At 34.1% G+C, this 15,980-nt stretch overlaps 1 protein-coding gene across 6 annotated transcripts in view; it reads left to right on the top strand.

Moving 5' to 3' along the window:
* LOC114292096 (Transducin/WD40 repeat-like superfamily protein) overlaps nt 1-11,842 on the top strand; it is a 28,552-nt gene extending 16,710 nt beyond the window's left edge. For 3 of the 6 annotated variants that reach the window (XR_014339093.1, XM_082884858.1, XM_082884871.1), the window contains 2 exons: nt 378-764; nt 11,541-11,842. Coding sequence is in view for 4 of the 6 variants with exons in the window: in XM_082884858.1 (XP_082740984.1) it covers nt 378-764; nt 11,541-11,544 (391 nt within the window). In the remaining 2 variants the exon portion in view is untranslated. Of the gene's footprint in view, nt 1-377; nt 877-11,540 lie in introns of those variants that run through there. The other 3 variants (XR_014339092.1, XM_082884877.1, XM_082884867.1) reach the window with 1 other exon arrangement.
* The last annotated feature ends 4,138 nt before the right edge of the window (nt 11,843-15,980 follow it).

The raw sequence follows: 15,980 nt of genomic DNA, 5'->3' as shown, positions 1-15,980 counted from the left end.
TATTGCAACCTTTGGATACGTAGTTGTGTACCTACTTTTAGAGCCTTATAACAATTTTGATAGCAGTAACTCAAGGCTGCCTACCGTATTGTCAGTATCCAATTTCTGCTTCGTGAAGCATTCCGTAGTTTAGTGTGTTTGTAATATTCTTCTAATTTCAAGAGGAAATCCTTTCCCGTGAGACGCATGGTTCTTTCAGAGTCGAACATGTGGTTGTAATGACGGTCTACTATTTTTTTGAATGTTTTAGGTGCTTATAGAACACGGCAATTTCAAAGTGCCAGGCTTTGTTGTATGATTGAATATTGCCTGCTGACACACTCATATTATTTTCTTATTATTCAATACGATCTTATAATCTGTATTTTCTTCAACAGCGGGCTCCACTCCATACACCAATTTGTAGCAGAAGAGCAATGTAGCTATTGTTCAGCATCTGTTCCATTTGAATCTACAGAATATGCTTTCTGCCAAGGTGTGAATAGCAGCGATGGAGTTAGTCAGAGACACAAACTGTTCCGGTGTGCTGCTTCCATGCAGGTCTGCCCTACTACTACTACTACTTCATGGTTTTGCTTGTGTTGTCAGAGACGGACTTCAAATATGGCACCCCAGGCTCTATTCAGAATGCCATCTTATCCTTCAGATTTCAAGATCTCTACTGAATCTTCAAGGCTAGAACTACTTTCAAAACCATTATGCCCCTTCTGTGGGATACTGCTACAAAGATTACAACCAGAATTTCTACTGTCAACGTCACCGGTGTAAGTTACAACTCTCTTCTGTATATTAATTGTATCATGTGTTAATTGTCCTATCAATAAATTAGGGTCCATGCATGCAAATGGGGTTATTAATAAATTGGGGTTCAAGTCATTGCTGTGCGATGGAATTTTCTTTCCCCTATCTCCTCCCACCAATTGTTAAAAAAAGAAAGAAAGAAAAAGATTAAGCTTGAAGATTGAAAAGAATAATTGAAGCCAAGAAATCATCAGGCCTACATTGCTAAGCAACACAAAGGGAACATGCATTGGAAAAAAGAGGTGTTGGGCAAAAAACACCATTGACAAGTGTCAAGACAATGCTAGAGTGGTACACTTACAGGTCTTGAAGAACTTTCTAGATGGTCTTGTTAAATTTCATATATTTAAAAGGTTGGAAGAATGGGCTTGCTAGTGGTTCAATGGTCAAAATAACATTTCACTCCACATTCTATAATTGACCATGACCCAAGGATATGAATTATCTATTTTATTATATAAAGCATACATCTCATCCGGCGAAACTATGGCACATATTTTTTATGTCCAAATTAATCCTTATTATATAATTGAATTTTTATTTTAAATTTTGATTTCAGTTTTTTTCCTTCTATCTATATATAGGGCGATTTTTATTTTAAATTTTGGCATGTTTCATATTGGTATGGTTTAGAGGTAAACCAAAGACCAAATCATTACTTATGGTTTTATGAGATATGGAATCAAACCAAATTATCAAATTTTCCAAACCAAAGACCAAGTCATTACTTATGGTTTTATGAGATATGGAATCAAACCAAAATATGAAAATTTTGAAACAAATCAGATCAAATAAGTAAAACCTAGTTTGATTCTGTTTGGTTTGATGTGATTTGGAACCATAGTTTTATAAATGACGTAATCATTTACAATATGATCACAAAATATTATTCAAAACTTAATAATTGTTTTCATAATCAAAACTAGTTCTACTATTGTATGAGAATATGTTTGCAAAAATTATGGGTTGCAACTTATGTATATATATTTGATGTTAATAAGATTTTTGAGTGTTTATGATATGCGACGAATTATAATATATCTATATATATATATATATATTCAATGTTTTTGCTCCTTTTGCGTTAGGCTTTGATATGCTGATACCGAAGAGCTTTTAAAGACTGAATACATTAACTTAACTGACTTATTAATCAAGTTGATAAAAATACATGCAACCCAAAAAAATCAAATTACTCAAAGTCTGAATTAAAAATTCGTTCAAAATTGACTTGTTATATAAATAATCTAAGTTTTGTTTAACACATTAAGTTATCGAGTTAAACTTAAATAACTTACTCCATTCATTTGTAATCAATCTTTAATATGGTTGTAAGTTGAGCCTCATGCCTCCAACTGTGACTTTTAAGCTATGTTTGGATATAGATTAGAGTACAAATTGTTTTTAAAAATAAAAAATATATATATTAATATAAATTTATTTATTTTTTCTTTAATTAAATTTATGATTTAAACAGGGCATTAATTTACAGTAGTGAAACCTAGTGTAGAAAACAGCTGAGGCCCTTTCTTGTTAAGTGATAGTGACCTTTGGGGGCCCAGTAGCTGATTTGGTTGGGAGCACATGTTTCATGTGTCATGCATGCAGTTGAAACAGTGCTGTAGGAAATGAAACAATGTTGTGTTTTGTCTTGTTGATGTCTTTAATGTTGAGTCATAATATCATGTCACTCGAATGTCCCACTCATAAATGAGGTGATTCAAAAGAATTGCCCAAACATGTCTCCAATCCACTTTTTGATCCCTCACTTCATCAAAAACCAATCTCAGGATCAGCAAGGCAGCCTCCAATTGGTCTTGTTCTTTTGGGCATGGGGAATAATAATGCTACAATCATCTCATAATAAATCAAATACAATTATTATAACATTAAGGCATAAAAAAAACACCATCAAGATTTATCAAATCAATAAAACAAGAATGATTGAGAGACTTAATTTTGGAGATTTTTATAACCTCTAAAATGAACTGGATCACTCATGTGAGTGAGAGAGAGAGAAAAAAAAAAAAATTAATAAAATAAAATAAATAAATACATGAGTAGTTTAGATTATTTTGAGGATCATGTGAGTGTCTAAAATTGAGGGTCTCAATCATTTTTTAAAATAAAAAATAAAACACCATCAAGGTTCAACTTAAAACGCCTCCCATGAAGTATGTCCTACTCCTCCTTACACCCTGTTTGGGGTAAAGCTCAAAAAAACAATTTTTTGATTTATTTTTTTTTTTTTTAATAGTCAAAAACATATTTGCTATCAGCTAAAGAAAAGTTTAGAACCCACTTAATTTTTTTTTACTCATAAAATGGTCATTATTTTTAGCAATTACTCAAATCTTTTAATTTTTTAATATTCCAAAAAAATTAAAAAGCTTAAAAGTTAATAAAAAAGTCATTGTGAAATGACATTTTTTTAGTTTTGTATTGTCATTTTTTTGAAATTAGGGTTATGAATGGGCCCATTTAAGCCGAGTAATAGGATATATCAATTTTATTTGATAAATTTAATAAACTTTAAAATATATTTAAATTTGATTTGTTTATTTTCAAACTAATCACAAACAAACTTTAATCAAGCTAAGGTCGAGTAGAACCAAACTACTTGAAAAGCTTATTGAATCAAGTTTAGTTTATTTACCTAACAAATTAACTTTAAATAAAATTTTAAAAAGTCAAACACAAATTGAACTAAGTAATTTGGCTCTATTTATGTTACAAAAACTAGTAAGGTTGGTCCGTAATACACAATATCAAAAGCTACAAATTACAATATAATATGGTTGGAAAATCATAGTGTCGTAACCTAGCGGCACATATTAAATGGTAAATTTGATCATAGTGTAGGGTTAATTTGTGAGGGAATGCTCACATAATAATTTACCAAATGAGTGATTGCACAGCTTGGGTGATGCAATTGCAAAGCCTTGTCATGAATTGAGTGAGTCGTTCTATTCTAGGTCCCTTTCGTCCAATTGTCCCAAGTTTTTTTTTTTGGCAATCCAATTGTCCAAAATGAAACCACAATGTTTTGCCCGGAAAAGAAACAGCTTTATTATATGACGACGAGGCAACAACATGACCAGTGGCCAATGTATTAGGAGTAATTTAAATTAGGGATTATTTGGGGTGTTCTAAATAAGTGTACTTTTAGACTAAAAAGTTGAGAAAAAAATATAGATATTTGGATTAACTTTTTGACTTTTTACAAAAAAAATATGTATTAAAAAATTGTATAAATAAAGTATGTAGAAAAAGTTAGTGGAGTAGGCGTATAGGTTGGGTAGGGTGGTGAGTTGGTTAGGAGATAGGAAATGATTGCCTCCTCTTCGGGTTTGAATTGAATGGTGTTATTCAGCTCTTGGGGGCTCATTATAGGTCCCGTTTTGCTAATCAGAATCGTTTAATGTGTAGAACTCGTCGAATATTATATGCTTGTAAAAAATCACGTTGATTGGATATCGATAGCTATCTGATCGTGTTAGTTTTTTTTGTCAACTATTAACTATAATACCATCCATTTTTTATGAAAAACTGATTTGATCATGTAGTTACCAATATCCAATTAACGTGATTTTTTATAAGTGTATAGTTCTGGATGAGTTCTACACATTGAACGGTTCGGATTATCAAAACGGGACCTGTGGGCTCCCATGAACCCAACATTACCGTCCAACTTAGTGATTTCATATATATAATTTTTTTTCCCTGTCACGGTACTGAAGGGGTCAAGTCAGTCCCGAAAATTGTGTAAAGTTAGTTGATTAAAATATTATGAATATTAATTTTTTTATATTTTTAATTTATAAATAGTGATAATTTTTTTTTTTAATAAACTTTTGACTTTTTAAATTTTTTTGAAACACTCCAACCCAGGCCTTAATGTGTTGACAATTGGCCCATCATATACAACTCGGGTTGTTTTGGGAAGTTGGTAAAAAGCTGGCTTTTGGCTTTTTACCAAGATTTTTGGCTTTTTTGGAAGTAATTTGGGAAGTTGGTAAAAAGCTGACTTTTTGCTTTTTAGTTTAATATTTATTTATGGTGTCAAATCAAATTAAAATGACCAAAATACCCTTACTCAACATAAGAGAGTTATTTTTTTATTTATTTTTCATAGGCCCTAATTTGTAATTTTAAGGCTGCGTTTTTAGCACTTGCCAAATGGTTTTTTTGGCGTTTTTGACAGCCACGTTTTTGGACATTTTATCCAAAAACATAGCTTTTTACCATGTTCCCAAAATGGCACTCAATACGATACAATGATACATACAAGTGGGGTCCATTTTTTAATAATAATATTAGTGGCTCAAACAGCACGGGGTGGGGGTGGGGGTGGGGGTGGGGGTGAGCCTGGCGAAGTGGGTCCATTTCTTGGACCAAGTCGGTGAAAACGTTTTCTATTTTTTTTTTTTTTTGATAATCTGAATTTTTATATTATAAAATTTGTTAAATAAATTATTCATACAAAAAATTAAATTAATTGAAAATCTATAATTTTATATCAAGAACACATTTGTTTTTTTAAAAATAAATAATTAACATTATCTTCATAATTTTTATAAAACAATTTGTATCTAATCATGGGATTACATATTTTTAATTAACTTAATTTTTTATATAAATAATATATTTAACAAATTTTACCATATGAATAGTTTAAATTACTGAAAAAGATTGAGAAAAATGCCCTACCAATGCACTAAAGATCCCACCACCAGGGTTAGTGGCTTGGTGGAGAATGCGAGGCATTCCACAGTCGCGTGCCAGGTCGATTCCTAGGGAGGGAGTGTTTGAAATCACTTCGGTGAACATGCTCTATAAATCCTTTCGACACCTGTCCACTACTGTGGCATGTGTTCGTGCTCCACTGATATCCTGATGGTGGGTCTCTCACTTGATGGGGATTAATTCCTGACTGACAATCAATTATCCCGAAGTCAGGACCCAACGAGACTATGATGACACCACATACCCTTTTTACATGTTCAAAAAAAATATATATATGCACTAAAGATCCCCGCTGTCCCCCAATCCCCGTTTCCTATGCCACAGTCCTTGTTTTTAACACCATGTTAATGCGAGTTCTTTATAATAAGGCTCAAATTTAATAATAAAATTTTAAAAATTACGTATGAGAAGCAAATGAAAAAAAAAAAAAATCAGTATATTTTATTTGAATTTTTTTATTAAGTTTTTTAAAAATTAAGTTTTTAAATTTTAGTATTTTTTTTTTGTTTTTAGTGAATATTTTTAAAATTTTAAACATTTTTTTTACTTTTTTAGATACACCTTGCTTAGATGTATCTAAAAAGTAAAAAATTTGTGACAAAATATTTGAAAAAATTAATAAATACATAAAAATATAAAAAAAAAATATACTGAATGCTCTTGTTTTTTTTTTTTTTTTGTATTTTTGGTATTTAGTGAATTTTTAAAAGATTTCTTTTTACAATTTTTTTACTTTTAGGTATATTTATGTTAGGTATGTCTAAAATGTTAAAAAAAAAATTGCTTAAAATATTAAAAAAACTCAATAAAAACAAAAAAAATACGGAAAATCAGAAAGTAAAACTTTCTGAAGATCGTTTTTGGAAAAATGGAACCATGCAAAGTGAGATTTTTTTCAGGAGGAATCAGTCTAAATTTCAAATTGGAGGGTATTATTTGGGCCTGTGAGGCTCATCACGGGTCCCATTTGGATAATCCGAATAGTTTATTTTGTTGGACATTTTATGTATTTTATCTAAAAAAAATTAGGTCGATCCGATAATTGTAACTTGTTTAATTTTTTACTAAAAAAATAGGCATCAGTTGTATTTTTAAAAAATAAACCATATATTTTTTTAGTGGTAAACACAATAAATTAAACAAGTTATAATTATCGGATCAGCCTAATTTTTTCGTGGATGAAAGAGACGAAGTGTCCGACAAAATGAATAGTTCGAATTATTGAAACAAGACCTGTAGTGAGTCCCGCGAGCCCAAACAATACCTTCAAATTCAAAATCTAGACTAAAGGGGATCCTAATCCTTTTTAAAATTATTACAACTTACGAGATAAACAAAACTAATGGAAAAGAAGTGGAAATCACATATTAAATTTATGAAAATGTCTTTCTCATTTATTTTTTATTTTTTATTTTTTTATCTTTGTAAATTCGGCCACCAATCGTTGTCCATCACTCCCTTACAATTCTAACCTAATTCTCACCCTCTTTTACCATTATAAATCCCTCATTCACTTCTTCTGTACCTCCAAATCGCTCTGCGCTCATTCCATTCACTCTTGTCAATTCCCCACCCCTCCTATACTTTATTCCCTTCCCACACCTTACCCAATAACTTAAATGGCCCAAACCTAACCATTAGAACCACCAAAACTCCCAATGCATCTCTGGATAGTTCCATTTCCTTCCTATTGCAATTTTGCAAATTATTGTTGGATCACCCCATGTGAATGGAGAACCCACTAGAGAGAAAGTAAGGGGTGACTCCAACCCACTACTCAAATGGAGCACCCACATTGGAGAGAGTGGGGGTGGCACCTCCCCATTGAAAATAAGTGGGGGTGGCAACCGCCCCACTAACACATTAAGCCTTGACTTCTCATCTTCATCAGTGTGTATAAATGGAGGAGGTGTTGGATAGGCAAAATAGAAAGCAAACCAAAGAGAGAGTGAGAGATGTGAGGCAGAGAGACCGTCTCTCTCGGTGTGAGCGAGGGAGACGGGTAAATGGGTAAGTGAGGATAGTGTGAGCTTTTTCTTTATTGTAATCTTTCTATAATCTCTCCATTGTTATAGTAATAAACGGTTACTCTCCCGTGGACGTAGGCATTATTGCCGAACCACGTTAAATATGGTGTCTCCTTTGATGTAGGTGTGTTTTTCTACTTGGTATAATTTTTGGGAGGTCTTGGGCGGGATCCCTGATTCCCAACAAGTGGTATCAGAGCCTCATCGGTCGTTTTCGGAACAAAAACAGATTGTTTTTCGAAACTGTCCAGAAATCAAATTGCTCGAAATCCAGTTTTGAGCATACCAGAAGCAAGGTCTCAATGAGAGGAGTCTAGAACTGCAAATCAGAGCTCCAGAGGATGCCGGACGCGCCCTCAAGCGCTTTCTGAAGGTGGCGCGTGAATCCTAGTTGCAGCACGCGCCTCCACGTGCCGTTCATACAGCCGGCGCGTCATTCCAGTCTCACGTACGCGCCAGACGTGTGGCAGAGGAAGAAGACGAGTCACGTGGCGCCCAGTTAGCGATACGTCAGCACCACGTCAGTCAGGTACTGTCACGTGTTTGCCATGTCATCAGTCCAATCAACGCCACGTGGTAGACAAGTCAACGCCACGTAGCAGACCAGTTAGCGTCATGTGGCAGCCAGTCAGTGCCACGTCAGCACAAAGAGAATTGATCCAATGCTACGCGGCTAAGGTGTAGCCACAGATCTAAGGCGTCCAAACTATTTTGGCTTGATCTGAGCCATTCAGAGTCCATTTCTGACGATCCAATAGTGCTTTCCAACTACTTGGAGTATTCCAGACACATCCATACGGTCAGATTTTGGAATCAGAATTTTTGTAAAAAGAAAGCAGATTAAAGTGGCAGACGGCGTCAGATGCATTAGACGAAATATTCTATTGAAATAGAATATTCCTTGAATTTTACAAATTATAATTTGGCCCTTGTAGTTTGTGAAATTATAGTTTGGTCCCGAGTGTTTGGAAAATTTGCAATTTTGCCCAGTTTTGAGGAAATTATTTCAGTGAAGTCCCCGGAAGTGCAGCGAAGGTTGGTCCTAGCTAAACGGGTCATTCCGGACGCAACCGCGAGGTCATAATAGTGAAATTCTGAACGGGTATTAAAGATTGTCAAAAACATGAAAGTTTGTCATCTTCAATAGTTGAAGGAAGGTTGCTGGATATTGTGGAACGTTGCAGATTCACTGAAGAAGTTAGAATGGACAGATTCTGACCAGATTAGACAACCATATACAAATCGAGATAGATCATTAGAGACCAAAGGAGGTCATTCTTGGTCAAATGGCGAATCGAGGGAGATCAGGATTGGTTAAGGGCGATCAGGAGAATTGCACATGATTATCTCAAGATCAACAATGTCTAGGAAAGTTCTGTCAAAAAGACACTGTTTAAAGAGACTGGTTCTTGAGTGGGACCAGTTGTGACCCCACCAGTCTTTCCTCGAAACTTTCCTGGTTGTTGAGTTTAGGCAATCGAGAGATCTGGTTCAATCGGAAGAAAACCATTTCATTGGGAGACATATAATTGACAACTAGTGCAAGCTGAGGGGAATGTTGTGATAGTTAAAGCTACTATCAAACATAATACGAGAAGTACTGGTAGTATGTGAATGTTAAACAGCAACAGCTGCAGTAGTGCACACATAAGGTGTAGAAGCACGTGGCTACGATAGCATAAATGAGTACGCAAGAATGTCGTACAAGGTGCAAGCGTACAACAGTGCAAGAGTACGCAGTAGAGTCGTACAAAGGTGCAGTGTGCTGGATTTTGACCTAACAGCAACAACTAGTTCACAGAAGAAAGCTCCTGACAAAGAAATTGAAAGGGATAAGACGCTACAGCGCGCACCTAGGGAGAGGCAGATCTTTTTCTTTGTCCTGAATCTGGTTCGTGGCAGTGAAGTTGCGACGAGCACCCAGAGAGTTTGAGTGGAGTCACCTAATCAAGGAAATTATAAGCATTCCTGATAATAGAGGTGCGAGCCATGCAGGATGATGTATGGCGGTTGAAGACATTCCAAATAGGAGGTGTAAATTCACTCTGGATGCTCGGTGGAATTGAGGGATATTTGTACAACGGTGTTTTATCATCCATGTGGGTGATGGGGTTGAAAAATTTTGTTCACCCGATTAAAGCCAATTGGAAGCCAATTGAAGACCTTTCAAAGTCAGTTGCAGAAGTTATCAATTCATTTGGAGACTCTTGGGTTAGTTACAGAACTTCAGAGTTCATTGGGTTTTTCTCTAGGGGATAGAGAGAACCAGTATTGGCAGAGTGTACTACGGAGATTTGGTATATGTAATAAGTCCAAATAGTAGTACTTTATTGGTATTAGCCTCTGTGGAGGCGTTGGAAATCCTTCATGGATCGTTGTTGGAAGACTCGCATCTGGTGAAGCCTTGGTTTTCACATTTGTCGATTTGAAGGAGAATGTGTGACAATTTACTTCAAATCTTGGTGGAGTTTTGGCGTTCTCTTCCAATGTCTACTTGAGGCATTGTTATTGGTGGTCTTTCATGGATTATTGGCGATTTTCAAAGTCGTGGTTCATTGAGATTCATTATCACAGTTGGGATCTATGAGCGTGTCCGATTAGATCCAGGGGTGTCTCCGGTTTGTGTGACTTGATTGTTTCTTCTTCTTGTGGATTTGTATTTTCATAATCTGTTCCATATTCGAAGACATCAGCTATTGGTACTCTGGGTGACGATTCAGACTCTGGGTGTTTGCTTCTGTGGAAGTGGTCTGACCGTTGGTGTTCATTGAAGATTGGAAGAGATTGTTGCGGAGAAACGTGAAGATGGTGATTTTGTGAATCTTATGTGTTGGGATCCATCCCTTAATCTGTCGTTGGATTTGGAGAGGATAAATCGTTTGCAGACTCGGTGGAGTCTGCAGAGATTGTTAGAGTTATGTATTTACGATGCACGCGCCTTTTTTGGCAGCTATGAAGATGGTGCATCATCTTGCGTTTGTCGGTTGGAATGGCAGTTGGAGGAATCTGGAGTTTGCTCGACACTTCATAATTTTTTTGGCTCTTGGTATTTTGTTAGTTCGTTTGAAATTTGTTTCGATACTTCTGAACTGGTTAGAGCCTGACTGCATCCACAGTCCAGTGTTGTTTGGTGGAGAACTTGCCTCAGTTCTTGAACAATTTGTTTGGCTCTCTTGATTAATTCGAGCTTGACGAGAGCAGTATTGTGTTCGATGGTTGATCGGACATGATGTTTTTGGTACCGCTTTCGAAATTGCTTTGACAGAGAATTTGAAGCCTCTCTTGTTTAGTCTCCTCAGCATGGGTTCAAGCGGGTTGCTCACCATGTTTTGTTTGGAGTTGTCAAGGACAACTTGTTTGGCACCTATGGAAATCGAAACTTGGCACTATGGTGGAGCTTGAGTTGCAGAAAATCGAAGAGCTAGCTTGATTGGTTCTGCAAGGTTTTTACATTGGCTCAATGTGATTTTGAGCAATAGAATCTGCTGTGTTTTTTTTTTTTTTGGAAAAGCGCTTATGTTTTGTATAGCAGATGGCATTCAGTTTTGACTGAATGGTTGGATACCCGAGGTCGTTTTGTTATACATGGACCCGAGGTTGTTTTGTTATACATGGACCTGAGGTCGTTCAGAACATATGATATTAGTACAATTGTTTTTACATCGCTATATGACTAATGTTACGATGTGTTATTTTATATGCATGAATGGATGTCCTATTTTGAAATGTGATTCTAGTATTACGTACCATGTACCACGTAAAATGTTTTGTGATAATTTCAAATATGTATTCCATTTGAAAAGACATGGATTATGAAATGATAAATGTTTCTTTTGAAATGATTTAAGATACATTTCAAAATTGTGAATTATGTTTTCCTAATGTTAAGGACATCATTCATTAACCTCTTTACTTTAATATTACTTACTGGGCGTTAGCTCACCATTTTATTTTATATATATGTAGGTAAGCCATCAGGGATCAACACTAGAGTTTGTACCGAGGTCCACCTCTCTATCAAGCCACCTGAGAAGTGTCTCTGTGAAGAAACATAGTATAAGTTACCATGCTTATCTTTGTTCAGGCGATGTTGGCTTGTGTTGTACATTAGGTTCATATGTAAATTTTGGTTTGTGAACTTTTGCCTATACCTATATGACTTGGACTGTATTTACACGAACTGCATATGTGACATTTGTATATATGATATAATGTTTAAGATCTTGGCATTTAAGCACTATTTAATAGACGTTCTATTTTTATTTTTGGATCTGCTTCCTCTTAAGGCCCCGTATTTGAATAAATATTATTCTAAAATTTTGTTTTGAGGCCTAAGTACAAGCCGGTCATGGACCAAACTTTTAGGTGCGGGTTTGGATTGTGATAGACTGGCTGTGCAAGGTGTTCATGTCAAAGGAAGAGTGAACGGTGGGTAGGGACTATGAGGCGATAAACGGCGGAGATAGTGGTGGTGTATTGCGCCATCGCTGAAATTGCTTTAAGCTTCGCGTGATCTGCCTTTAACGTTCGTCATCGAGAACTCGTACACCGTCGAGATCGGAGACAAACCTTCAAGTGAGAGATCTAAGATAGACCTTTCAGTTTGTGAATCTAGAGAGAGAGAGAGGGTTGTGAAAATCCTAGATATAAAGAAATAGAAGAGGAAGAGAGAGAGAGAGGAGGACGGCGGGGGTGGTAAGTGCACTGAGATCGTCAGAATGAGAAAGAGAGAGACATGGGTGGTTCTAGGTATGTTTTTGGAGCCCAGATCCTCTGTCGCGGAATCCTGCGACCTTCTTTGCCGTGGTTCCAAAACAACGTCGTTTTAGCCTTCTTCTTTTCTTTTTTTTTTTTCACGTTCCTTTTCTTTTTCTCATGTTTTCTTTTTTGTAAGAACCCTAATGAGCAAGAACAGAGACGAAGAGGGCGACGACACAGAGAGAGCACCCAGAAAAAAGAGGATTTACTTTCTAGTTGAATGTTTGGTAGCGCAGAAACTCGAGAAAATGAAAGAAAGTTCTCGTTTGTTTTTGGTGTCCAAACATATTTCAAAAAGAAGATCAAAGTCAAGATAAATTGTTGTGTAATCCCCGGCTGAGAGTGAGAAAAAGATGTAGTATTATCAACCTAGTACCAAACAATAGAAAATCTTTGTAGTTCTTTCATTCTAGCCTTTGCTCAGCAACCAAATAGAGCAATGGACACCCAGTTAGAAATGAGAATTTTGAATGGAGAGTCAGAATCAAATAACCGAAATTACCCACAAACTGCAAATGAACAGTCTCACAAAACATAAATACAAACATCTATCTATAATGCATATAAATATATGGGGTTTTAACCATTTCACATTTTTTTTTATAATTCAAAATCAAACAGTATTGTGTGTTTAAGTAAAAAAATATTGAAAGAAAAAAAAATGTTGATGGAATTATGCACTTGCTTCTTCAGATTCTTCCCAGATAGATCCATATTGCTGTAAAATAAATCTGTTTTATGGTTCATCAACGCCGTTGATTGAGGGATTTCACCGCTGAGATTATTGAACGAGAGATTGATTGAAGAATTCAAGGAAATAGTTTTAGTGAATTCTGAAGATACACACCTAGAAATCTTGTTGTATCAATTTCTCTCCACCAAAATCATCAGGCAAAAGACCCATTGAAGAGATTCGAAGACCGATCTAGAACCTCCACAAAATCAAACCCACTCAAAATTCCACCAGAAAAGTTTGGTACTCGACTGTTTTCTACTTTTTTGGTATTTTACAGAGAGAGATTTGTCAGTTCTCTTCATGTCTCTATTCTTGCCCATAGGGTTCTCCGAGAAAAGAAAACAAGAAGGAAAAGAAAAAGGAAGGGAAAAAAAAAATCCAAAACGATGTCATTTTAAGATCACGGCAGGGAAGGCAGCAAGATTCTACGACAAAGGATCTGGACTCCTGTTTTTGGGGACAGCGAATAGTGTAATGGAATGAATAGGCACGAGTTTAAATATATAGGTATTTTAGTCATTGTGTAGAGAAATGTCCTTATGGACATACTAATTTTGCGATTAGACCTTTAGATAAAAGAATTCAACTTTAAACTTTTGAACCAAATGTCCTATATTAAATCATTTTTATTTTTAATTTCTAAAAAAAAAAGAAAAAAAAAAGGTAATGGAAACAGAGTTGAGACAAGAGGAGGACCCGGCGGTAAGGGTGTTTGCGGATCGGATTTGTGTGGTTTGCGATTCGATTTTGACTCGCTCGTATCTATACGGTTTGGGAAAAAGTCAAACCGCAACCACCCGCAATGCGGTTTGCGGTTTAAATTTTTTTTCTTTAAAAATTAACATAGATATTGTTTAATTTTAACTTCACACATCTAAAAAAAGTACTTTGAATCATTTAAATGATTAACCAAAGTGCAACTTTTGTAAGACTAGAAATCAATTAAGTGAAACAAATACAGAACATATAATGGAAATTGTAAATTCTTCCAAGTAAATAAATGGCCAGGATTTTCCAAAAATATATATATAGTGCGGGCAGTTGTGGCAGGTTACGGGTCAAACCCGCAACTTGTCCGTAAACCGCAAAATTGAATTATTTTAAACTGCACCCTATCTTATTATATTTGTGAAACCACCCATACGTGTGCGGGTAGAGTCGGGTAGGGCGGATTGTACGGGTCGGATAAATCTGTGCCCAGCTCTACCCGACGGTGCAATTAATAAGAGAGGGACATAACTAACTAACAGGTAGGTAAGGTTAGTACAAAGCCACCTAATAAAAAACACTGCACAACACTTGTTGCAAGACCAAGCTTTGCTCTTCCAACTATCATTATCTTTTAACTATTTTTTTTTGTTTCAAAATATTAATTTCTTATTTTATTTTTTTATTATTTTAAAATATTAATTTTTTTAAAAAAATTAAAGACTAAAATAATATGAATTTTGTTTTTGTTTTTCTTTTAAATTTATTAACAATACAAAAAATACAATTATGACAATTGATATTCTTAAAAAAATGTACTATGAAAGGGTAATTTTAGAAAATTAATCAGTGTGTTTGGTTTTAGTTTTCTAAATTCAGTTTTTTCAAAATTGAGTCTTTTGGTTTTTGTTTTTTGTTTTTTGTTTTTCGTATTTTTTTTTGTTTTTAGTGAATATTTTTAAAATTGCAAACAATTTTTTTACCTTGTTAGATGCACCTTAATTTTATGTATCTAAATAATAAAATATTTGTGACAAAAAAAATTTTAAAAAAATTAATAAATGCTCAAAAATATAAAAAATGTACTGAATTTTTATATTTTTATATTTTTGATATTTAGTGAATTTTTTAATTTTTTTTTATAAATATTATACTTTTTAAGCGTATTTATGTTAGTTGTTATACTTTTTAAACGTATTTATGTTAGGAATGTTTAAAAATTAAAAAAATTATTTAAAATATTAAAAAAATTCGGTGAAAATTAAAAAAAAACGAAAAACGAAAAACGAAAACTAGAATTTTTTGAAAAATAAATTCTAAAAATTAAAACTAAACAAAATAAATATTTTAAAAATATAATAACTATATTATAAAAAAATAACTATATTTTAAGAGGAAAGAAGTATTGTTAATGGTTTAGAACAAAGCAAAGTTGAGAGACACGCAAAATACTCGTATCGTATTCAGATTCGTATTCTCGTATATATAACAACAGACCAAACAACACTGCTGTCCATGCCCCCACCGAATGTCATTATTTTAGTATTTTGTCACCAAAAAAATAAATACTAAAATTGATGTTCAAACGACAACGTGTAACACGTTAGGCAAACCAACTGACACGCAACATGTCACATGTTAAAAAAGAAGTCGGTAACCAAACATATGATTATTCTTTTATTTTTTAATTTAACCAACCTGTTATGAAATGACTTCTATACCTAAACTTGCGGGTACTCAAATTGTAAAGAGTTGATTTTAGGGTTATAGGCTTTTTTTTTATTTTTTATTTTTTATTTTTAAATTATGTTCAAGATTTTGATTGAACAATTATTTGGTATATGTGACATGTGAAATTAAATAAATGGAAATTAATCAAAATGATGGATTTGATACTATTAAAAATAAAATAAAAAATTAAGATTGATCAAGTGATAAAAACTTGATAATACAATTCACGATTTTCAGTTTGAATCACTCGTTAGAGGTTTGGCCAATTGTTAATTTTGGAAATTTGAAATTAGTTGAAATGCGCACAAACTAATCTAGACACTTAGGTCTCGTTTGACAACTCAATCTTTTAGTTAAAAAGTTAAAAAATCACTAAAAAAAAAAAAAAAACCCATCAACTTACACCAAAAAGTTAAAATTTTTATTTTCTTTCTACTTTTTGCACATCTTTTCAAAAAATAAAAAAATAAAAA

The sequence above is a fragment of the Camellia sinensis genome, chromosome 1 (genome assembly GCF_055761805.1).
Source record: "Camellia sinensis isolate YWXY chromosome 1, ASM5576180v1, whole genome shotgun sequence".
Classification (NCBI taxonomy): domain Eukaryota; kingdom Viridiplantae; phylum Streptophyta; class Magnoliopsida; order Ericales; family Theaceae; genus Camellia; species Camellia sinensis.
Note: the sequence above shows the minus strand (reverse complement) of the source record. Positions and strands in the feature narration are given on the sequence as shown.